This window comes from Loxodonta africana, chromosome 19 (genome assembly GCF_030014295.1).
Source record: "Loxodonta africana isolate mLoxAfr1 chromosome 19, mLoxAfr1.hap2, whole genome shotgun sequence".
Lineage (NCBI taxonomy): Eukaryota > Metazoa > Chordata > Mammalia > Proboscidea > Elephantidae > Loxodonta > Loxodonta africana.
In genome coordinates this window covers 80,812,566-80,837,054 of record NC_087360.1, presented here as the reverse complement: position 1 = coordinate 80,837,054, position 24,489 = coordinate 80,812,566, and the positions used below count along the sequence as shown (strand labels likewise).

The 24,489-nt window shown below is 41.5% G+C and overlaps 1 protein-coding gene across 11 annotated transcripts in view; it reads right to left on the bottom strand.

Annotated features, from left to right (window-relative positions):
* The window catches only part of LOC100672723 (sorbin and SH3 domain-containing protein 2), a 103,083-nt gene that overhangs the window by 43,658 nt on the left and 34,936 nt on the right, over nucleotides 1-24,489 (bottom strand). For 3 of the 11 annotated variants that reach the window (XM_064272917.1, XM_064272918.1, XM_064272920.1), the window contains 7 exons: nucleotides 21,428-21,600; nucleotides 15,898-15,964; nucleotides 14,960-15,004; nucleotides 12,583-12,769; nucleotides 10,036-10,150; nucleotides 2,615-2,773; nucleotides 1,815-1,898 (listed from right to left, as the gene is read on the bottom strand). In XM_064272917.1, coding sequence (XP_064128987.1) covers nucleotides 1,815-1,898; nucleotides 2,615-2,773; nucleotides 10,036-10,150; nucleotides 12,583-12,769; nucleotides 14,960-15,004; nucleotides 15,898-15,964; nucleotides 21,428-21,600 — 830 coding nt within the window. Of the gene's footprint in view, nucleotides 1-1,814; nucleotides 1,899-2,614; nucleotides 2,774-10,035; nucleotides 10,151-12,582; nucleotides 12,770-14,959; nucleotides 15,005-15,897; nucleotides 15,965-20,028; nucleotides 20,155-21,427; nucleotides 21,601-24,489 lie in introns of those variants that run through there. The other 8 variants (XM_064272921.1, XM_064272923.1, XM_064272919.1 and 5 more) reach the window with 7 other exon arrangements.

Below are 24,489 nucleotides of genomic sequence, written 5' to 3'. Positions count from 1 at the left end.
CATCAGAAACACGTAAAGAAGGACACGAAGGAGCAAAATGGGGGTAGCCTAGGAGTGCAAAGCTTGTAAATATCCTCAAGCACTGGGTAAACTTGCCAGTGATTCAATTAGTATCTTTACAAATTTATTTCATCACATCAGAATTAGCACTCCCAGTCTCTGTCCAGAGAGGAAGGCAGGGGATATTAAAGAAACACTGAAGAGCAAGTGGAGAGCATGCTGGTGAGTTTCCACGTGTGGTAGTGATTGTAGGAAACGCTGATCATTTAAGCTCAGAACAGAAACTGGTATAGTCTCTACAGGCTAATCAACAACAACACACACACAAAAAAAGCTAGAGAAATTTTTTTCATTGAGAAAAAATACATTTATGTTTATACCAGGATACAAATTTGAAACCAAAAAAGAAAGAAAAAAAAATCTTATTTGGTAGTATAAACTCGAGGGAAAATTTTTCAGTTTATATTCATTTACAGTCATTTTTGATTCAGTTCAATAAGACATAATGACACTGCATTTTATTGGAAAAAAAGAATCTACCGTAAACCACTAAGATCAGCATTCAAAAAACAAAACAAAACTCATTGCCATCGAGCCAATTCCAACTCATAGTGACCCTACAGGACAGAGTAGAACTGCCCCGTAGGGTTTCCAAGTCGGAAATCGTCACAGATACATCTTTCTTCCACGGAGTGGCTGATGGGCTCAAACCCCTGACCTTGCTGTTAGCAGCCGAGTGCTTAACCACTGTGCCACCAGGGCTTCCTCAAGGTCAGTATGCAACTATATAAATCAGTATACAATATGGTAAAAGAAAGATTTTACTTTCTGATCTCTAATAACCTGCTATGCCATGTAATCTGGGTACGTTACTTAATAATTTAAAATTAGTTAATACCAATAAGAATATAAAAAAGTATGTAAATGACAGTTATCAAATGCATTGCTATTGGTAGATACCATTCCTAAATGAAACTTGAGCTAAGAAAGGCTGTTGTTACTGAAGCCTGAGTTGACTCTACACAAGACTAAGCACTTCCCGTAAGGCCAGGCAACCAGGCAGGGCTTCCTCTGGAGGGGGCTTGGGAACTAGAGATTGTGGGGTGGGCGGGGGGGGGGGGGGAGGGGAGTTTTCACTAGCAGGACTAGAAATCAAGGTGTGTGGTCTGCAGGGTTTCCTTATTTTTCCCTTTCTTCCTATTCCTGTCAGTAAATGAAACATTCTGGCAGTATATTGCAGTGGGAAACACCCAAGGCTTTTGTCTGACAGGCCTGGGTTTAAATTCTCACTCTGCCATTTACTATCTTGGGTCCCAAGTTTCTTCTTTTGGGAGGGGCGTTGGGTGCGAAAACTCACGGAGACAGTGAGAAGGGAACTAGCCCTTTCCAGGTGCTTGCAGATGGCTCAGCAAATGGAGCTATAATGATGGCTCTAATTACTGTCGTTGTTCATTTCATGGTGCCCCTTTTTTTGAACTAGACCAAAATGGACTGTAAACAAACACAAATCTGTATAAAGCTGTAACAATTGCCTGAATATTCCAACACAGAATCCACCCCGACGTTTTGAATTTACGAGATACAAAGTAATGATACTGCATGATTTGGTGGTAAAGAAAGACCATATCAGAAGAGCCTAATTCAGCATTCGGTATGGCAGTGAATGTGGGCTCCGCTGTACCACATTTGTGTACACACTGCGCATCCAGCCTTTGTTCTCTAAATGACACATATTTCTTCTGAAAATGATAACTTTTACAAATGAAACAACAATTCTCCTAATTTTCATATAGTAAGAGTCTAGCCTCACTTACCGGGCGTCCAAATTCCAGTTCTGAAAAGAATTTATACCAGGGTTCATTTTCTAAATCTATGTCATCTGGATTTATGCGGTCAGTCTGGAGCAGAAGTGAAGGAAAAGGGAAGGAAAAGGCACACTGAGCTGGGTGAGGGAAATGCTGTGTGGTACGAAGACACACATGCACCCACACGCAAACACACGCCAACTCTCGTCCTACAAATCTCAGCAGGAGGAAACGAAGGTAGTACAGGAAAACGGTAAAATGAAGACATGAAGGTGAGCGTCAGTGGCTTCCCTTGGGCCCCTCGCTCTGTCCTCTACCCACCACTTCTGGTTTTCTCCGTAGCTGGGTGGTAAAAACTGGACAACTCCATGACAGAGAGAATGGGCATTTCTAACACACCAGAGGGTTAAAATAATCCCCAAGAAGTCACCAAGGAGCTCTTCTGGGTGCCTCACTCCAACATCCCTGCCCTCCTTGGTGAACAGCAGTCCCTACAGGTAAGTCTAAATGATTTGCATATGCAAACATTTGCTCAGGTGCAGGAGTGTGGAGAGCTGGGGGTGGGGGAGGGGACACCACAGGTGGGAAGGGATATTAGGTGGGGAGGCAAGTGGGGTGCTGGGAGACAGTTAGGGGGCTACTGGCAGGAAGAACCTGGGATCTACGTGAGAAAGAGGCAGCATGGTGGTGGTGGTGGGGGGGGTGCCTGAGTAGACAGTCTCTCACCCAGTCTCCTGCCTCTGGAGAACAAGAGCTACACCTGGACTTCCTGACAGGTGTTAGAGAAGTCAAAGAAGGAGGGAGCTCACCCGGATGGGAGACAGAGCCGGGGTGCGCCAGCTCGGTGTGGGGGCCACTCTCCTGGGCGGAGGGGAGGGGCTACCAGTTACTTCTTGGTCTGGTGGAACTGAAATAGGCTTCCGGCCGGGCTCTCTTTGGACAGGTGTCAGAGTTGTTGGGAGAGGGGGCTGTAATAAAGAGGGGTGAAGGAAAAACTGATTCATTAGGTAGTTTGTCTACAAGCCGAGAGGACACCAGCTAGCAGCGCTTGGGCCCTCCCTCAGGCAAGGTGGAGGATGAGTTTCAGAGTCTGGGCCCCTGCAACGGTCTGAGATTGGGAATCTCGGAAAGTGAAGCAAGACCAGTTTTATGAGACACCCCACGTCGCCTTCCACCTGCCTACTTTGAGCTAGGCAGCAGGACGGGGTTAGGTGTTTGATATCACTGTGGATAGCAGGGGCAGCGAAGGAGGAAGAGGAGGGAGAAAAACCCACCCCGGTGTGGTGACATTCTAATTCAGACAAAAAGCCAATTTTTATAATTGACCTGCTCCCCTCCAGGGCTTTCTGAATGTTTCATAAATGGAAAAGTAGAGTTTGAGAAAATACATACAATTTAGTAGAAACATCAAACATACAGCATTTACTCTACCAAACGATATCCTTAGTGCTTTCAAAAAATGCTGGTCTGACTAGACTGATTCAGGCTGTTGATCTTATACTAAAACTGGATACTTAAGCTACTACACGTGGGTTACCCCTTCTTGGATCATTATCACAAGACACTAATTTCATCGTGCAACTGGACAGTATGGTGGTACCTTAAGTCTGGAAAAAACCAAACTCCTGATCCCAATGAGTTATTCACCCTGGCCAAGACAGGACTGCAACTCCACCAACATATTCCAGGAGGGCTGTAAGAACTTGCGTTCCAAGGACTTCCGTGTTATCTCCTTACAATAAGGGAACTCAAGGACTTCCGCTGAGTAACTACATCTCAGCTTTGGAAGAAACGCTCTATAACCTTCATAACGGTGGGAGTTTGAGCTACTGCCTATTCAAACAAAAGCCCCTCTTTTGACGTGAGCTTATCCTAGTGTTTTACTGACTTGTTGCACTTACAATAGTTCTGTTGATGTTTCTTGGCCTGTATTTAATAATGACTTATATCCAAAGTGTTTTTAGCAATGTGATTTTATTTCAATATTGTATAATAAAAGATTATAATGATAACTACAGACAATGATAGAAAAGTTGGAGACATCATAACTAAATAGTGAAAGGGTCTAAGTTATCTGAAGTATGTAGTGATTATAAAGACTGCAGTTAACCTGGGAAGTGTTTATGATGGGATCTAAGTGATGAAAGCAGAATATAGCCATGCAATTATACAGTAGTTACAATAGTATTACAAAGCCTGTATCTGGATGAGTGTAAGGAGGAAAGATGTGTAAAAGACCACACGTGTCCTGGTATTGAGATTGTTCCTTTCATTCTTTGAAACATGATTTTGATTTACTTGTAATGTTATTTGTGCAATAAATAAAAATTAGAGAGGACATCCTACTATTATGTATGGGAAAATCTTGCATGAATCTTGAGATAGTTCCTTTATTTATGCCAATATTTCTTTGGTTTACATCTCAGCAATATAGCAAAATGGATAGGAGAATTCTAGTAAGCAACTTGCCATTTTCTGCTTAATTTACAAATTTGATTACGTTTATATTTGATTCAATTGTTGCAAAAGCATTAATTGAGATTTCGATAATAAAATTTTTTCCCCCATTATAATTTAGATCATAAAAGCTGCACCATTTAACTATTTCATGGAGTGGTTCTGTTGGAACTGGTGTTTAGGGTAATTGACATTAGAGAGGATTTTGCAGCAAATTTTGTTTTGTCTATAGGGGCACAGTGATTCTTCAACAGGAAAACTAAGTCCTGGATCTTTTGATTTTCATATATTCTAATGCTACATATTTAATGATGTTATTAATTCCTGACTTTATGACTTCTGCTTTCAAGTACAGCGTTTTGTTTGCTAAGGGGTCACAGAGGCTTGTGTTCCAAAAAAACTCACTGCCGTAGAGTGGATTCCAACTCATGGCGGCCCTACAGGACAGAGCAGAGCTGCCCCATAGGGCTTCCAAGCCTGTAATTGTTGGGAATCTTTAGGGAAGCAGACTGCCACATCTTTGTCCCGCAGAGTCGCTGGTGCCTTCCAACCACCAACCTTTTGGTTAGCAGCCAAGTGCTTAACCACTACCCCACCAGGGCTCCTGAAACTTCTCTCAGAGGAAACAAATTTGTTTAAAAACATGTTGAACAGCAGAGGGCAGCAAATTTACTAAGCAAGTATATTTACCAGCGATTATGACTTCACTTTGATTTCCCCCTTAAGAAAATATATAACAAACGGATACACTCAGCCCTGATTTTAGAAATATATTTCCATGATAGAATATGGGAAAGGGAGCAGAATAGCTATCGTTCTGTCCCATATCTTAGAGTGGCAATTTTTCATTGATTATGACTTTGCAGATTAAATATTCAGTTTGTATCACAATGGGCAATTATCTAGAATCCATGGCCATGGAAAACATAGAAAACAATGACCACTGGTAATTATTTATCACTTTGGAATGTCATCAAAGGCACAGATTTGAGCAGAGACTTTACGGTCAATAAAGAAATTGTAAGTGGCAGAACTAGAATTTTCACTTTGCTGTGGTTGACCTTATTGAGTTCTTTTAGGCATACAACAATTAAACGTATTATGTAGGGACCCAGATCTGCTGCCAAAGTACACAGAGGCCTCCCAACAGTCAGAGAGGACATACAGATGGTTGGTCTACAGACATGCATACACGCTAATCGTCTTGCTAATTCAACCCTTTCTGCTTGTAACTTGGAAGTTCCTTTGAGTTTGGCGCTAATATCAACACCCAGAAACTCATTTAAGAAACATGATTAAAAACCAGCAAACCTTTGCTGACAACTGACTTCCTGTTTTCAGTATGGAGGGTGGGGGTAGTGCTTAAGAAGAATTAAAACTCGATCCTATTTAAAAGCTACTGAGGGTGAACCATTTTAAAGTTTTGTATGTTTTCTGCAAGTTAAAAACACTTAGTTGCTATTATGGCTATAGAAATTTTACTATTCTCAGTACTCTCAATGCAGGCTTATAATTTCTATATGTTGCTTCAAACAACAAAAAAAGTGCCAATGTTATATGGTTCTTTAAATTTTATGCTCATTAGATTCTGAGCTTTAATGGCATTGGCAGCTACGTTTTATACTTACTGTGATTTCACAATAAATGTTATACGTCTTCCTATTTGGGACAGTCTTTATGGCTCAAACCATCAAATGAAAGACCTAAATTTTTACAGCTTAAGCTTTGAGTGACAACCTTCATTGGTAAAGAAGCTTAAGTTCCCAGAGGTTTTAAGTTGCAGTTATCTCTGCGCAGTTTTCACTGATTATTATTTCCTTCTGCTTTTATTGTTCTGTGCTGGTTTAGTTATTAGAGCGGAAGGTAGCATCTTCCTGTTATTTTCTACTTAATCAAGCACAGAGAGACCCTACACAGGTGCTTTCTTACTTTAACATTGCTCTCTGGCCAACAAGTCTATTCCAGATGAGATATGGCGCTATCTCATGAAGCACATCGCATTGTGGAAACATGGCCCTGACTTGTGGTTCAGTTCAGTTATGCATACATTCCTGGTGATTGCAAAGGACTTCTCTAGATCAAACACTAGGCAAGGAGCAACTCTTCCAAATTTGTAGTCAAATGAGTATCTATGAGCTTCAAATTGCATTCACTTTTATTTTCCTGTTAAAGAACCTAAATGTATACCCCACCAATTCCTAAGGAAGATAGGGATTTTTTGTCGGGCTCTGGGGGGCTTTTATTTAGATAGTGCAGCCCCCTCTGGCCCCTGTGTACCCTGGGAATCATGGAATTAGTGAATTACAGTTACAAACAGTAGTGTGTCAGACCTGTTCTGTGTGCTTCGTCTGAGCCCTACTGTGCATTTTGTCACTGGAAATGTACTGACTTCAGATAAAAGCAGCAGAACAGAGATTTGATCTCCCGCCAGCTTTAACCACTAACTACAAGGATAAAACCCAAATTCATTCATTCACTCATTGAGTCAACGAGTATTCACTGAACACCTACTATGTGCCAGGCATTGTGCTAGGTGCTGGGTACATACAGCTGGTGTACCAGACATGGTCCCTGCCTTCAAGGAGCTTAGAGTCTCGTGAGGGATACAGGCAAATAGTGTGGTCGGGGCTGTGGTGGGGAACTGCAGGTGGCATGGGCACACAGCAGTGGGCTCTTTAAACCTAGTGTTGAGGAGCTGAGAAAGAAGTCCTAGGGGAAGTGTGTCTAGGCTGAGATCTGAAGGAAAAGATGGAATTTTCCATGTGAAGAGACAGGTGGTAGGGAGCTTCTTCCTGGCAGAGGGAATAGTCTGTGCAAAGGTCCAGCAAGGAGGAATTGAAAGCTCTTGGTATAGCTAGAACAGAGAGAAGGGGGCAGGAAGGATGAGAAGAGAGATGACATTGGAGAAGTCAACTTGGGGCAGATTACAAAGGTGTCTTATAAATTATGTCAAGGAATTTGGTTTTGCCCTAAGGGCAGAGTGAAGCCAGTAGAAAGTTTTGGGCAGGTGGTTTATAAAGATTGTCCTAGTTATGGTGTGGAGACTAGATTGGAGAATTAGCTAAATGGATGAAGAGGCTGTCATTGGCTGTCACAGGCAAGAGGTAACTGTGGACCAGATGAGAAGAGTGGTAACGGCGTTTCTCCTAGGGGACAGGACTTGGAGATCGTAGGGGGAGAAGGAGGATCCAAGATGGCACCTAGGAAAATTGGGCGGATGGTGATGTCACCTAGGAATTCAAAAGAGCAACACAGAATTACTGAGAGATTGTGTATAATTAGCATAAAATAAAATATGGACAGAGGACAGGAATGCTCACAAGCTGTCTTGGAGTGAAAAGACGTGGGAGTGCATTTGTGAAACCTTTAAATCCATAATGCTGTCCATTTGCCATTATACCACACCTGCTCAGCAAACCTGCTCTTCATCTTCTATGCCTTGTGTGTTCAAGGCCCTCAGAGGCTCACGTAAACTTTATCAATACACAGCAATCTCTGCAACCATTGTGTACTTAGCCCTCTGGTTTTTGTTTTCCCCCTTCTTCTTATTTATAGAGGCAATTATAATCAATCCAGGTTTGATTATAAAAAGAAATAATAGGCCGGTCCTATTATTATAATAAGAAGGAGCCCTGGTGGTACAATGGTTCAGTGCTCAGCTATTAACTGAAAGCTTGGCAGTTCGAACCCACGCAGCAGCTCTGTGAAAGACCCGGTGATCTGCTTCCATAAAAATTACAGCCTAGAAAACCCTGTGGGTCAGTTCTACAGGTATCTGTCTCAAGGGGCTGCTGTGAATTGAAAATAGACTTAATGGCACCTACAACAGCGTAATAAAAAGAGCCCAGGCAAAATGATGCCGATGACTAGCTCAAATCGAGTCTTTGCGTAAGACCAGACCTCAGCAAAGTTGTTCAGGAGGGAAAAAAGTTTTGGACCTCCCCATTTCTCCACAGGATATCAACTCTCATTTCCTTCCAACCTTCCCAGTTCCTTCCACTCCGCTCTCCTTGTCTTCTTGGTCTGTGGCTGCAGAACCCGTCCAGACCCAATTCCCTGACAACACCCCTGCTTCAGATCTTTCTGTTCTTCCTAGAACCAACACAGAGAGGGAGGGTCCCTTAGGTGCACCTCCATTTTACCTTCTAGGAGGCTGTCTACACTGCACACACCAAGGTCTAGCCCTGCGATTACATTAAATGATAGATTCTAAGTTTCCTGAGGTAGGGGCTGTGTCTTGTTCACCACTATGTCACTAGCACCTTATATAATGTCTGGCATAGAGTTTTGGCTTGATAAATTTTATTGAATGAGTAAATAATAGAAATAGTAGAGGCATTCTGATGGGAAAGCTTCTAAAATCAATCCTGTTTCCTGACACCACAGCTGCAAAAGTGCTCAATACAATTACAATGTTCATGATCCTAAGCATTTCATAAATTATTAGAATAATAACTAAAGTTTTGTTAACTACATTTAAATCTGAGATTCATAATGTTGCACAGTTATTTGGCTATTTTCCACTTTATGCAATGGCAAAATCATGGTTCACTCAATTCTCACCCTAGAAGTTTCGGAATATCTCTGTATCATGACATACAATCATAAACTTGTGAGTTTGCAACGGAGCCTGCAAGTCAGTGTGTTCTTGTTTTTTTGTTTCAGTTTTTCTATTGAAGTCCTGTTACTCTAAAACATACAAGTTATTTGAAGAAAGACAAAGAAGGCTTAGATAAATCTCATGTATGAATTATGTGATTATAAGGTTTTTGGACAAGCTTCTCAAGAACACAACCACAAATACAGGACTTCCTAAGCTAAGTCAAGGACATTCACGTTGGGTGTGGTGAGGCAAGGGTTTCCAAATCATATTTCAAGGTGGAACTTGTGTTATATGTCATTTCTTGGATACTCTTGAATGAGCTCACAAAGAAAACTCTCTTTTTCCTGTTCACTGACATCTACAATTCTTTTAAAGCCAGGATGGGTGTAAAAAGCAAATGGCACCAATTTCTTTTCTAGAAGCAAGGTTTGATGGAGGTGCAGAGGAACCATAGAGTCTCAAAGAGACTGTGAGCCGCTGATGTAGGAGGAGAAGTAAAGGCACAGAAAGAAGAGCGGGGGGAATAAAGATCAAAGAGGGCCAAGGAAGGACCTATTTGTTAAATTGCACTTTGAAGAAGCAAGTGACCCCCCCAAGTTTATGTGTCTTTTTGTTTGCATATAATTAAACTAATAATTGGAATAAAAATATTGCAAAGTTAAATATAATCTTGATCCATTAGATTGACAATCAATCAGGATGCTTGAGGCTTGGTAACCTGAGAGGGATTTAATAAAAATCAATTAAAACAACTTGTTATAAAAAGGCAATTGGAAAATTTTCCCTTAACTCAAAGAAATATTAAGAGACCAATATGTAAACCAAGGGCTGGAACTGCCTAGGTCCATGTATACAGAAAATTATTTTATACAGAGAAATGTAAAATAGCTGTTCAGTGTTGAATTATTATTGTTATTTTAAATTAAACTCATGGTCACATTTAAGCATGGTCATAGGTACATGCAAGTTAGGGACAATATTACAAAGTGCATCTTTCAGGTCTGAGACAAGATGCTCAAATCATGATATAAAATAAATAGAGGACTTGTAAATAATGCCAAATTTGTTACCATTGTGACAAAAAATTGCTAAACAATATGAAATTCAGGTTTATTTGGGAACCCAGGAAGACTGGAGAACTGGCACGCTGTTTAAGTGACAAGTACTTACCGGTCTTTCATGTTGGAGAATTGATGACTTCCCCGGTTCGTATTCAAAAATACTCCTTGGCTCAGAACGAAACTTCCTTGTGTCCACCTTTCTGTCTGGAGGGTCCCAGTCGTGCCTAGGAATACAACAAGACACACACTGATATTATCTCTTAGCTTAAAGCAGTTGTGTAAAACCACTCACTGTGTTCAAAGTCGGTTTTAGTATAACCTAACACTCTCTCAGGATAACAAGTTAATCAGTAAATGGTACCACATTTATGTTTTGTTTTAGGTAAACGATTTTAAGAAAGCCATTTCATATTCTATTTCCCTCTTTTTTCATATGATGGCTACCCCACTGCCGACTCAAAAACTGACATCAGGGATTTGTAGACGTGCAGCGGGTGGCCCACTGGTCAACTCCTGGGTCACCAGCTGCATGTTTGTGTTTAGAATATGCAGCAGTATGCTCGGTTACACCCTGCGAGCTTGTCCCACCACTTGGGACCTAGCATCCTTGATCCAAAGTGACAAGGGGTAATGCGTATGCCACGTTTGATCTCGTTTATCTTGCAAGTGGCATCACAGTTTCTCTGTGAAAAGTATGAAAGTATCTCTTGGTTTGCTGCACGCAGGAGCAAGCTGTGCAGCACGAGAGATCCTTCTGGGAGTTACCTTGACAAACCAGAGTCAAACATTTATCTCCATGAGTATGCTGCATTGGAATAAGCTATTTCTCTTGAATTAGTATCTTCCAAGGGGCTGTCAAAGAAAGACTTAGAAAGTAAAACTTTTGCTATAACCAAAAGCCCTGCAGTTTGAATCCACCAGTCACTCTATGGGGAGAAAAGACCCGGCTATCTGCTCTCATAAAGATTTCAGCCCAGGAAACCCTATGGGGCACACAACAACAACGAACAACAAGAGACCGAAGAATTGCAAGCAAGTCCTGATTTTCTACTAAATTGATGGTAAAATTCAGCAAATTCCTTTTTTCAGTCAAACTGTTTTTCATCTATAAAACACAGATAGTAAATTTATGTCCCTCCTTCCTTACAGAGCTGTTTTGAGGATTACATGAGACAATGTATATATAAGTCACCTAGCGATTTCTAAGGGGTTATCATATTTAATAGAGAAATTTATTTCTATTAAACACATAGGAAAAATGATACATTAACATCTCAGTTCATTTTTCGTTCTTTTTTTATGGCAGATGTACCGTTTTGTGTCTAGACAACTATTTCTCAAATTTTAAGCCATAAGACTTTCTAAACACATAATTAATCATGAAAAGATTGGTACTAAAATCAAAATTCCTTCAGACATAATGTATGTCAATATTCATGGCATCCTGCACCATATATTATATTCAGTTACTCTCAACGGCACATCGGGGTATTGAATATAATTTCTCTGGGATGGGTGTGATAGACGGATGCCCAATCACCAGTACTAATGCTATAAGTTTTACATCCTAATTTATTCATTGCCAGTGTGGTGTGGGCTTTGGATTTTTCAGAGCTGAGTTTGAATCTTGCCTTGGACAGACTAGCTGAGCTGAGCGAGCTGCTTCAATTTCCCAAACTGCAGTCTCTTTCTGTCTAAAGTCAGTTAAAAATAGAACACACCTCATTGGGTTTTTCTCAGAATTAAGTGATATAACACAGGAAAAGTGCACAACCCAGCGGCTGTCTCATAGTGAGCTCTTACGAGAGGTCGCCTATAAGTAGGATTATTAGTCATGGTCCTAATAAAAAGTGACACAATGAAGTATGCTTATTAATTTTTATTTTAGCGTGAACAATTTCTATAAAAATATTTCAGTGGAGAAATGAGTATCAGTATCATCTCCAGGGGCTGGTGGAAAATAGGTCACAGATACACACTTATTAACTAATGCTTTATTTACGATTTATGAATAATCTTTCCCGCTTTCAAAAAGATATTTTTGTGTACCAGAGGGTAAATTTTAAATTATTAATGAACCTAGCATTTCAAATCTGAGGAAACCAAAAATTAATTGCATGATCTCTAACCCCAAAATGATCTCTAACCAGCTATACCAAAATAAATAAAACCAGTTGTGTTGACTCATGGTGACCCCGTGCGTGTCAGAGCAAAACTGTGTCCCACAGGGTTTTTAGTGGGTGATTTTTCAGAGTAGATCGCTAGGCCTGTCTTTCAAGACACCTCTGGGTGGATCTGAACTGTCAACCTTTCGGTTAGCAGCTGAGCATGTTAGCTGTTTGTACCACCCAGGTATATTAAAAGAAGTACATGTCAATTATTTCTATGTATTTGATTTCTTAAATGCATTTATTGATCAAAAAATAGAGATTGTGCCCATGTTACCTCTTTGTTCACTCTAGTAACATTATGGACGGAGATTATGAAAATGTTTGCCAGCATCTCAACAGAGGAGGTCAACATGGTGCACGTAGTCACTGATAACATCACACACATGTTGTCTCTGTCAGGTAAGCTTTGTTTCTGCCACCGAATGCCAGGTGGCCTTATTTTTATTCTAATCTCTATATAGGCCACTGAAGGGGAAATGCCTTACTTTTCTGTTGAAGACCGATCTCTTGGTCGAAGTGGTGGGACTGGAGGTGGAACAGGGGGAGGCAAGGGGGAGGACGCGTCCTTGAAGGTGTTGGTGCCATTGTCCGAGTGGCTCTTGGAGAGAGGCCTGTAGGTCTGGGTCTTTGCCGCAGGGTGTGACTGAGTGCTGTACGGTGGGTTGTACAGGCCTGTCATGGAAAAATAAACAAACCCAGTAGGAAACAGCATTTTAAAAGTGCGTTAAATACATGTACCTCCCGTAAATACCCAATGACTTTACCAAAGTAATTATCAATAAGCATATTCACAATGCATATATTGGACTGTATATTTTTAATTAATAATTATGACGTTATCATTCTTAAGTCATTCTATACATGGGCGCTGATTACAATAAACTTTCATTAATTACTCGGAATTAGTTATAATTTAGACTGCTGTTAGGCATAGATTTACAGGTACTCAGCAAATTTTCTCCTTTCTAATATAAACTAATAACATAGTTAAGGTCTAAGAACGACACTAGAATCACTTAACAGCACCATTTCCAAGTATCTTCCAATACTTTAAAAGCTATGATTTACAAGTGACAATTGACAAGTTAATTACAATCAAACAGAATACTGAAGGTACATGTACGTGGTGCTGTGCAGGGCACAAGAAAGGTAAACCTCAGCAAGCTTGTAGTGCACCTGGGGAGTGAGCCACACATAGAGGGATGAGTCAAATAACTGGGGGTATATGATAGAGGCCAAATGAGGAACACACACGGTAAGAACTCAAGGATGTGAGAAGATGCTGGATTGATCGGAAAAGGTGTCACGGAACCAGTCGGCCCTGAAGGGTTAGCTGGGGGTTTGGGGAAGAAGGTAGCAGGGATGGAATAGGAAAAAGCGCAGGAAAGAGCAAGACACAGAGCAGGTGGGAGGTTGGGAAGTGAAGACTGGTTGCAGCTGCTTTGTCTGTTGATTAAATGATGAGACTAACCTATCTCTGAAAGGCTGTGCAAGGTAATACGTAACTACTGTCTAATTTACTAACTTACGTAATACAAGTTTGAACATTAAAAAAATTACAAAAACTGTTGATTGCCTGTGACTTCTCTCTTATGGGCTAGTTCCTCCTGAAGGTCCATGCAAATTTCCATGTCAAAGAGCAAGAGGGAAAGTCAGCACTTACTGTTTTGCCTCCTTCCCACAGCTGGACTTTAACTTCAGAGCTAAGTAAAGGAAGTGGGTTGGTGTATCTATCCCCAGGAACAGTAAAAACCACAAACCAAACCAGTTGCCACCGAGTCAATCCCATCTCGTGGCGACTCCATGTGTTTCAGAGTAGGATTGCACTCCATAGGGTTTTCAGTGGCTGCAATCTTTCAGAAGTAGACTGCCAGGCCCTTCTTCTGAGGCTTGACTCTTGATGGATTCTAACAGCCAACTGTTAACCATGGTGCCCTCCCCAGGAATAACAGTTGAAGGAAACATCTCAGTGGGCTCCTGCTATCCTCCCGGGGAGCCAGGCCCTACAGCCAGGGGTCTTGCAGCTTGCTAAGCCTGTTGTATTTGTTTCTTTTCTTTGGAGATAAGTGGCAAAATCCCTAAGAGCAAAGGGCCTGAGGGCTGGTCTTCAGGCCTCAAGGAAGGGAGAATCTCATGCAGTTCCAGGCCAGAGTGGCAAGGGGACCCCTAAGTGAGGTCACAGCTGAGCAGACAAGACAGGTAAAGAGCAGAGAGCAGCAGTCGGAGCCTGGGGTCTGCTCCAGTGAAAGGGAAAAATCAACAGTGCTACAGGCTTGAGCTGGGGACCGTGGGATTCCCTGATGCCACATTCTGGAGAAAGCCACATGAGGGAAAATTTTTTAGGGGTCGCCTCTGTCCACCAGCCTGCAGACCACTTCATAACATGCTAGCATACTCAAATTCAAGTGGAAATGCCCATAGTCAAAGCCATCCCATTACGACCACTGGCAGCTCTGACTCAGTAAACGGCCCCTGTAAAGTGAGATTTTTTTTCCCTCTCTTTCAATGAACGGGAGCATTTTGGAGCAAAAGCATGGATAAGGTCCCACAACACTTTGCTTGATTTGTTTTTTGAGACATGTATCTGAAAGATCTTACGCAATGGTAATCCCTCCCTCTTTGCTAATAAAAGAAGATCTTTATCTGGTTTTGTGGCCGGTTACTGTGGGTTCCCTCCTGCCTGAGATTAAACAGCATTAGTTCTCATTTCCATGAGAAAAGATCAATCCTTTTGTTAGGCTCCTCTGAATCACATAAACAGAAAACATGTGCTCAAATGGAGCGGCCACAAAGTGCCTGTCCAGCTCTCTCAAATGTTGCAGAGTGGAAAATATTCATCGCCAGCAAGGAAACCCATCCTACCTGCGTTGTACGTGTAAGGAGTATTATACATGTCTGTGTCATCATCTAGAAAAGGAAACAGAAATATTATGGAGATATAGGTCCTGTCACAAGACAGTAGAACTTCAGAGAAACAGCAAAAATCTGTTAGAAAACCAGCGCATTTCCTCATTGGTACCATACACTTATTTTCAAATACTGCTTTTTTCTGGGTTTGTCCAGCCGGACCCTCTGGTCTGTTCCACACTTGCCTTGCTGCCCTCTTCACCGTGTACAATGTCCTTCCCTGGTGGCCTTCTCTTCTGGATCGTGCATTTCCTTTGTTGTTGTTACTTGCCAATCGAGCTGATTCTGACTCATGGCAACCCCATATGTAACAGAGTAGAACTGCTCCATAGGGTTTTCTTGGCTGTAATTTTTAAGAAGCAGATCGCCAGGCCTTTTCTTTCATGGTGCCACTGGGTGTGTTTGAACAGGCAACCTTTAGGTTAGCAGTCCGGTTCAAACTGTTTGTGCCACCTTGGGGGCCTTACATTTCCTTCGGTAAGTACTTTAAAGACCTCTTGTCGGGGTGCTGGGCAAGTGCTGCTAGCCCCACCTATCCTCACTCTCCTAATAAGGGGAAGACTCACGAGGACAGAGGGATAACGAGCCTGTTCAAGGAGACAACACACAGGTTTAGACTGCGGATATGGAAGGACCGGGGGTAAGACCAGGGCACCTGGGATTTCTCCAAGGGGCACCTTGAAGAGGCTTCTTGGCAGCTCAGGGGTGATGTGGGGCACAGGTGTTGCTGACTTAAGGGGTGACGTAAGGGGAACAAGGAGGACGTTGAAAAGAAGAGGGGAGACAATGTTTGCTAGGGTCTTAACATTCTGTGTGAACAAAAACTACCCAAAAGGGGAGAACCGATCCTTCAGCCCACAAGGCCCGACCAGAAACCGGAAGACCACACGTACCAGCCTTGTGCACCATGTGGATTTGCTTGAACATTGTCTTGTACCAGTCCTTGGGTCTGTCAACCGTCTGCGAGAGAGAGAGAGTGGGCCCATATCACAAACCCGGTCTCCAGCCTAACATCGCTCACCAGCATTCTTCTCTGTGTATTTTATCTTTCCTAATAGTAGATTTCTGTTCCTTGGGAAAAGTTTCTGACACTTTACCACTACACAATGACAATATCGGCACTTTATCCAGGTACAGAAGCAGCTGGTAAACGCATTACCATTGCTCGTGGTTACAATGAGTTGGACTATCAGGTGCCCTGGTTTGTTTGTTTTTCAAAACATAATTGCACCCAGCATGAAATGGCTGATATTTCCACAGGCTTATTTATATAAAATTCACTGAATATAAAATTCTCTGAACAGAAGTTATAATTGTAAGGAGTTTTCTTAACTCCTTTTGGTGATAATTATCATTATCTTTGAAAGCTTTTTATTGAATGTTCTGTTCAAGGCATTATTTTTAGAATTTACTAGTAAATATTTTTGACTCAAACTGTATTCTGATCTGCTTAGACTTAGAGAAATAAATTTAATATTTACTAGTTAAAGTTGCTAAAACATGGAAGGTGATCCCATTGCCATTGAGTCAATTCTGACTCATAGCAACCCTACAGGACAGAGTACAACTGTTCCATAGGTTTCCAAGGAGCAGCTGGTGGATTTGAACTGCCAACCTTTTGGTAAGTAGCTAAGCTCTTAACCACTGCATCACCTGGGCTCCCAAAGTGCCTTGTTAAATTGTAAGTCCCTTGAACTTATAACTCCCCTACGCACCCAGGCTTTTGACAATAGAAACAATAAACTGTGTTGGAAAATCATGAACTTAATGTCAGGCCAACCTAGATTCAAATCTTTGTTTTTTATTTACTGCCTAATACTTCTTAGCAATATGAATCTGGACAAGTTAACAGTCTTTTTGAGCCTCAGTGTTTTTCTCCATAAAATAAAATAATTATACCTACTTCTTGCAGTGCCGTGGAAATTGAATGAGATAAGGTATACAAGAGAGCCTAGAACAGTGTGCCTGGGATATAATAGATGCCCATTTTAATACAACAGTAGGGAACCACAGTATCTATAGAATAACACACAAATCTAGGTTATCAGATGAAACCCGCCTTACTGCATACCTGTGAGTTACAGACATGTGCTTTTATTGCCAGGCAAGGCCTTTACCTTAACTCTTCCAAAAGCTACCGGGACAAGAAACTTGATGACTCTGTGTACAGTAACTAAATATTCCAGATTTCCCAAGACAGTCTTCTTGATTTAAAATATTCTCCTAGGACTGCCACAAAAACATCCTTGTACTTGTTAGACTGAGCTTCAGTTTAGATTTTATATCCTGATTTTTCTTTCAGAATGTGGTCATTACATGTTCCATCTGAAAAATGACGGTTTTGTGCTGTAGCTAAACTTACTTGGGTCTCTAAGAACATATGATTTTTTACAATCTCCACAAATGTAGCTTAACATTAAGGGCAACCTGGCTTTGCGGGGATTCATCTCTTCATTCATTCTGGGCTCTTTCTACAGTGGAAGAGCTGAGGGGGTTGAAATATTCACTGAGTTTTTATGTAGTCAGGTGGTAGGAGCCGATGGAAGCCGCGCAGTGACAAAGCAGAGTCTAGCTATTACTTGCTGGCTCCAACAAAGTAGCAGGCCACGTATCTTTAAGGGGCATTTACAGGTATTTTCTTAGAAGATCTGTTTCTCTTTCATTAAGTTTTATTGCCTTCATAGTATTAAGCAACAGAACATAAGACTTAACTCTGTGCAAAAATGTCTTCCAACCATACCTGGACTCAGCCAATAGCAACAAGGAAGCCTAATAAGTAAATTAAAAACCACTGTAAATTATACCACTGTATATGGCAATGTATCTTGACAGACAGGATTTTTTTCCCAACTTGCTGGAGGGCAAATATCAGGCAGGATCTTAGAGTTGGTCCATCTGCTGGCTTTATATGGTGAGTACAGAGATGCCAGGAAATGCCCAGCCCCTTGGCAAAGGGAACGTGAAACTGGCCCAAGGGAAAACTAAAACTCTATGTCCCTTTCTAAAAGAAGTCCTCTGAGCATTAAAAGCTCCTTTTTTAACCCAGATGGTTACGCCTAATACAGAGATTCAGAAAATAGAAGTCTACTTGAATTTGAGGAATTTCACTTGTGCATGTATCTTTCAAAATTATTTTGGATGGACAATTCCTACTGGTGACTCACTATTCAGCTGTTTTCTGCAAGCTTGACTGTATATATCTGAATTTTTACTTTCCCAGAGTTTGCAAAGCCTCAGACCTGTCATGGATGTAACAAGCAGAGACTTTCAACAAGGAAAAAGACACACATTTTCTACAGACTCGTAGAGTTCCTCTCTTCTGCTTTTGCCCCCTTTCTAGCTTTGAAAATTCTCAAACAACTGTTATATTTGCACAAGCAGAAAAGAATCTTGTATTTCACTTAACTAGCTGGCCTGAAATTACGTAATCTCAAGGGACCTGCACCCTGGTGATTTTTGCTGTTGTTGAGAACGGCAGTAAAAGGCTAGACAGACATCCCAGGTCACCTGAGAGAGCGAAGTCTGGGAAGCTGCTTCCCTTTGTTAAAATAACTCAAATGTGCTGTTTGTTGACTCTGGGCTTCCTAGAATTTCTGGGTTACTTTGCATATTTCTGTGTCCTTGGTGCCTGCTGGTTGTCTCAACGAGGCAGTAATGTGGTATATTGAGACAGCAGTGCCCTTGACGGCGAGCACACTGGACAGACAGCGAATGTGAACCAACCGGGAGTCTGATGATCACAGATGAGAAAGAAAAACAACCTTGGAGATTCTTAGCCTGCTGTGGCTCAGAGACGCCTGACGCAACATTTATAAACACAGCTATACTTGGATGTGCTCTGCAGGGCTGAAGAACGGTAAACGTGAATAAGAGCCTTTGCAGACTCGTGCCTTCTTTGTAAAGTTTTAAATGTCTAAGTAAGTGCACAAAAATTACATAAAAATCACGTGCATAAAAATTATGGCTCCTTATAAAGAACTTCCAGTTGCTTATATTTCATTTTCTACTTCATAAAAAAGAAACTGGAATTAAGTTTACTGTTTGTGTGTGGTTATGCACATCTAACCAAGCTTTTGATTTGCCAGTAGATAAATAAGCTATACAAAAATTTTAATATTACTTCATTTTCATCAGCCATCTACAATATCTTAGCTTTCCTTTTAAGAAACTAAGAAAGAAGATCTTTCTATTTAAGAAAATCGTGTCTTCAGGATGAAAAAATGGACCATGTTTACATGTCCAGTTTTAAATATCTTTCATTGACTTAAAAAGACACCCAAAGGTCTTGGGTAAAACCCTTTCAGACTGAATCTATAAGTACATACAATTAAAAATACAATTAAGGATCTCTTAATCTGTGTATCCGCTACACTCAAGTGTCACTAGATAAAACCAATCATACTATACCTCTCTGAGATTGTATCCCTACATTATCAGGAAAAACAAAAACAATGAAACACAATTTGTGGAGTCAGAAGTCTTAAAAAGGAAACAAATGATAAACACCATTACCAGAAACATAAAATCTTCACAAACTAGAAATATTTAGTCACAACTCCTGAGCTTTTTCCGTCATTTCAATGTGATATCGTAGATTTTTAGGACTTCACAGTTAGTCACTCTGACATGTTCCCACAATCTCAATATCCTAAAGCCCCAGCGATTGCTACATGGACTTACTCTTTGGCTTCTAATTCTAACACAGATGCCTGAGACAAGCAATTGTTAACTCTTCCCTCTATATACAGAGCCCGTGATCCCAAATAACAAATGCAAGTTCAGGAAAAGGAGAAGAAAACTCCCGCATTTTGTCTCGAGTTCTTTTTGAGTCTTTCCAATTTTACTACTGTTTTTTTTTTAAATATCTCTTTCCTGTCCTTTTCCTCTCGCCCTTACTCGCTTCTGCTCCCCAGGTCCGCATTCCAGGGAGGCAGCTCTTGTCAGCTCCTCAGCCCTTTACGCTGGCGTTGTCCCGGGACAAGTGTCTCAGCCAGAGCTCTGTCCTTGCCCTCCCCCAGTTTCACCTGCAGAGGTGTTGCTGCTCTCATCCTGCTTTTCACAGTTGTCCTCCTCGCCAGCTGTACAGACCTTCTGTCCGAGTGGACCTGGTCAGCGAGCAGCTGCCTGCCCAGCTCTCAACAGGCGTCTTAGCTAGTGCTGCAGTTTGCCAGAAGGGGCTGCCCTGACACACACAGCACTGCTTTGGCAGGGTTTAAAGACTCAAAAAAAAAAAAAAAAAAAGAAAAGAAAAAAATCCAAACACTTTCGCTTATCATCCCTGGACAGCTCTCAGCGGGCACAGCTGACAAGGGACACGAAAACGTGTGTTTTTCCTCTGACAGCTTTTTCCCTTCAGTGACATTCACTCCCTACACCCCTGTCATCTCACCTTCCAAGCTCCGGCGCTAACGCACACCCATTTCAGGAAACAAATCCCTGGCTTTTTTGCAATGCCTGTGAGAACTCAGTCCAGCCACAGAGTCCACATGCTCCTTCTCTTTTCTCTCTATTGCCCTAACACTCCTTGGTAGTGTTAAATGGTAAAAAGCATAGTTTTATCATTTAAACAAAATTGCAATTTGGATGACTTTTAATTAAAATGGAAGAACTGAGACTGTCATTTAAATATGCAATTATTTTCAGCCGACGGTTCTCCTTCTCCACCACACACAGCATGATATTCATGAGAACTCAGATGGCGCAGGGCCCGACCCTCATTACATAAGACCTTAGGAATGCACAAAGCCATTGACAATGCAGCCTTTGTACCCTCTGTGCACCCCCCAGAGCCTGTGGCGTCATTAAGGAGGAGCAGGGGATGTGGGCTGCACTGAGTGACACTGTCAGACGGAGTGACACCAAAGTGACTGTCTATAAAGTTTCTGCGCAGTGTTTCAGCAGAAATTTATTATTCTTTAATATAAATACCCCTGTAGTTAGTTATAACAACAAAAACATTTTTCATAAGCCCAGCTTAACCCATTGCCATGGAGTCGATTCTGGCTCATAGAGACCCTACAGGACAGAGTAGAACTGCTGCATAGGGCTTCCAAGGAGCACCTGGTGGTGAACTCGAACTGCCAACCTTTTGGTTAGCAGCCGTAGCTTTTAACCATCAATACATCTACAAGGCTAAAATGCAATGCAGATTTACTTTTTGAACCTTCTGGTGCGCCCTGGTCAGAGCTGTCATCATCACTCAATTACAATGATGTGTTTCGTCTGCACGTGCCATAAGAAGGCCTGCTGTTTTCACTGCTGCCGGTGTTTTTAAATAGTTGCTGATTTTGTCAAATTTTCTGGTGTTTTAGCCACAATATTGAGGTAATTAGCATGTGGGGGGGTAACACCATGAGTTACTGCACTGGGTGACAACAACCCTAGTGACGCCGTTGCCCGAGTGACGCACGCTGGTGTCCCTACCGTCCTAATTGCTGTGGGGATTCCGGATTCATCCACAGGCCCGATCCCTGGGTAGTGGGGGGCTTTGATGACCGTCACTCTCTTCTCCTCCTCGGAGGATCTGTACAGCGGGATGGAGCTGCTCGTGGTGCCGTCCAGGGACTGCGTATGCTGGGGATACGTCTCGGTGGAATCTGCGGAGAAATGTGGCGAAATCCTTTAACTCGGTTACTTTTAATTCATTGCCAACGTGTAGGTGTATATTGAACGGGCTCACAAAATCAACACCTCTGCAGTTTTAGAGAGAAGAGTAAGGGGAAGGGTACCATCTGTGCAACGACCGTGTGGCAGACACTACAGGGAGTAAGCACTTTCCTTGCATTGCCTCATTTTACCCTCCACTGATCTCGGGAGATGGGGGCGGTGGTGGTTCAGAGGTGGGGTTCTCGCCTCCCACGCAGGAGACCCGGTTTGTTCCTGGTCAGTGCACCTCAGAGGTAGCCACCACCCACCGTCAGCGGAGGCTAGTTGTTGGCTATGATGCCGAGCAGCTTTCAGTGGCGCCTGCGGACTAAGACAGACTAGGAAGAAAGGCCTGCTGGTCTACTTCCAAAAATTACCCATTGCTGTCAAGTCAATTCTGACTCATAGTGACCCTATGGGACAGAGTAGAACTGCCCCAGAGGGTTTCCCAAGGAGCAGCTGGTGGATTCGAACTGCTGACCTTTTGGTCGAGCTCTCAACCACTGTGCCAGCAGGGCGTGCTTCCCAAAATTAGCCAATGAAAACTCTGTGGATCACAATGATCCCATCTGCAACCGATGATGGGGATGGCACAAGACTGGGCAGTTTCCTCCTGTTGTGCGTGGGGTCACCAGGAGTGGGGCTGATTCGATCACAGATCGAAGTCTTGGGAGAGAATCCATACACAGCTGAAGGGGCAGAAGCTGAGACAAGTTCAGTAATGCTTCTCAGGCCATAATTTACTTTAATATGCTTTTTGTGATATTGCCGACTACCACAATTTAAAAGTACAGAAATGTACTTTTAGAACCAAATGTGACTCTTGAGTCAACTACAGCAATTTTTATAAAAATAAAGCAAAAACGAAAAGTGCTTTAAAAAACTTCACATCCAAACAGATACTTAAATGTGAAGGCTATGGATGAATGAATGATTTTAAATGATTGGTAATAACTTTTACTTAAATAGCCCTGGGGGCCATGATATCTTAGCTTGTACTTCAAAATACCCCAAACCATGACTTTTTGTCCTTTGAAGATAATTGTCCTAAGGATGTAAACTATCTTCATGTTATCTTTATGAACTTCTAATATACTTTCATAAGCAACAGAGAGTACATTATTCACTATGTTTTTCTTGTTATTAGGTGCAGCCAAGTCAGTTCCGACTCACAGCAACCCCATTTATAACAGAAGGAAAGATTGCCCTGTCTTCTGCCATCCTTACCATCTTTGCCATGGCTGAGTCCGTTGTTGCAGCCACTGTGTCAATCCATGTCGTTGAGTGTCTTCCTCTTTTTCACTGACCCTCTACTTTACCTAGTGTGATGTTCTTCTCCAGGGACTGGTCCCTCCTGATAACATGTGCAAAGTACGTAAGACCAAATCTTGCCGTCCTCGATTCTATGGAGCATTCTGGCTGTACTTCTTCCAAGACAAATTTGTTCATGCTTCTGGCAGTCTATGGTATATTCAATACTCTTCACCAACACCATAATTCAAAGGCATCAATCCTTCTTTGGTCTTGCTTTTTCATTGTCCAGCTTTTGCATGCATATGAGACAACTGAAAATGCTATGGCATGGGTCAGGCGCAGCTTAGTCCTCAAAATGACATCTTTGCTTTTTAACATTTCAAATTTTTTTTTTGCAGCAGATTTGCCCAATTGCAATACATTGCTTAACTTCTTGGCTGCCTCCATGGATGCTGATTGTGGATCCAAGGAAAATGAAATCCTGGACAACTTCAGTATTTTCTCCTTTTATCATGATGTTGCTTACTGGTGCAGTTGTGAGGATTTTTGTTTTATTTTGAGGTGTAATCCATACTTAGTGCAGTATTCACTATATATTCCACTTAGTCTTAGCTTATAGGTATTTATGAAAATCAACATTACTATTCATCTGGCACAATTGATATTATGACTTTTTGTCTTTCTACAATTAATTTCAAAATTTTGGGGACCGAGAATGATACTTCAGTTATATCACTTCTGCCGTGGTTTAGTAGGTCTACCACTCAGAAAATTCTCCTTTTATTTGGAATTAGAAAATTCCTGATGTTTCGGTGTAGGATTGATTGAATATATACTCGCATATATACATATTCATATATAAAAACCCCCCAAAACCAAATCCATTGTTGTTGAGCCAATTCTGACTCATAGCGACCCTATAGGACAGAGCAGAACTGCTCCATAGGGTTCCCAAGGAGCGGCTGGTGGATTCAAACTGCCAACCTTTTGCTTAGCAGCTGAGCTCTTAGCCACTGCACCACCAGGGTTCCAATTTCATATATACACACACACATATGTATACCATATTTTTAAGCAAATAATGAGCATCTTCTATGTTTGTTTGCCAACCTCTCCCTCCTTCCTTGAGGTATTTTCATGAGGGCACTATGCTAATTTTTTTTTTTTTTTTTCCCAGCAACATTTAAAAATAAATTGGCATAGAGGCACTTATGAAAATACCTCAAGGGGGGAGGAAGCATCCGGCAAACTTAGAAGGTATGAGCTATTCGTGTAAAAATATGTTATGAATGTGTTTTTAAATATAAAACATCATAAGTAAGCTTTTAAAAATTGAATTTATCCTTAAAGGATAACTAGAGATAAGATCTGTGTAAGCTAAAATCCATTGTAACATTTATTATTGCTGTTACTATTATTATGGCTACTTTCAATTTACTTTGCAATAGAAAAGCATTTCAATCCATTTCAGATGGAGAGCGGATAAGGCTAGGAATAAAATTCCTTTATGTGCCATTATATGTTAGAGTAGTATTTTTTCCAAGCAACACCAAATTAGGACACTATGTGATATTTGATGCTGATTA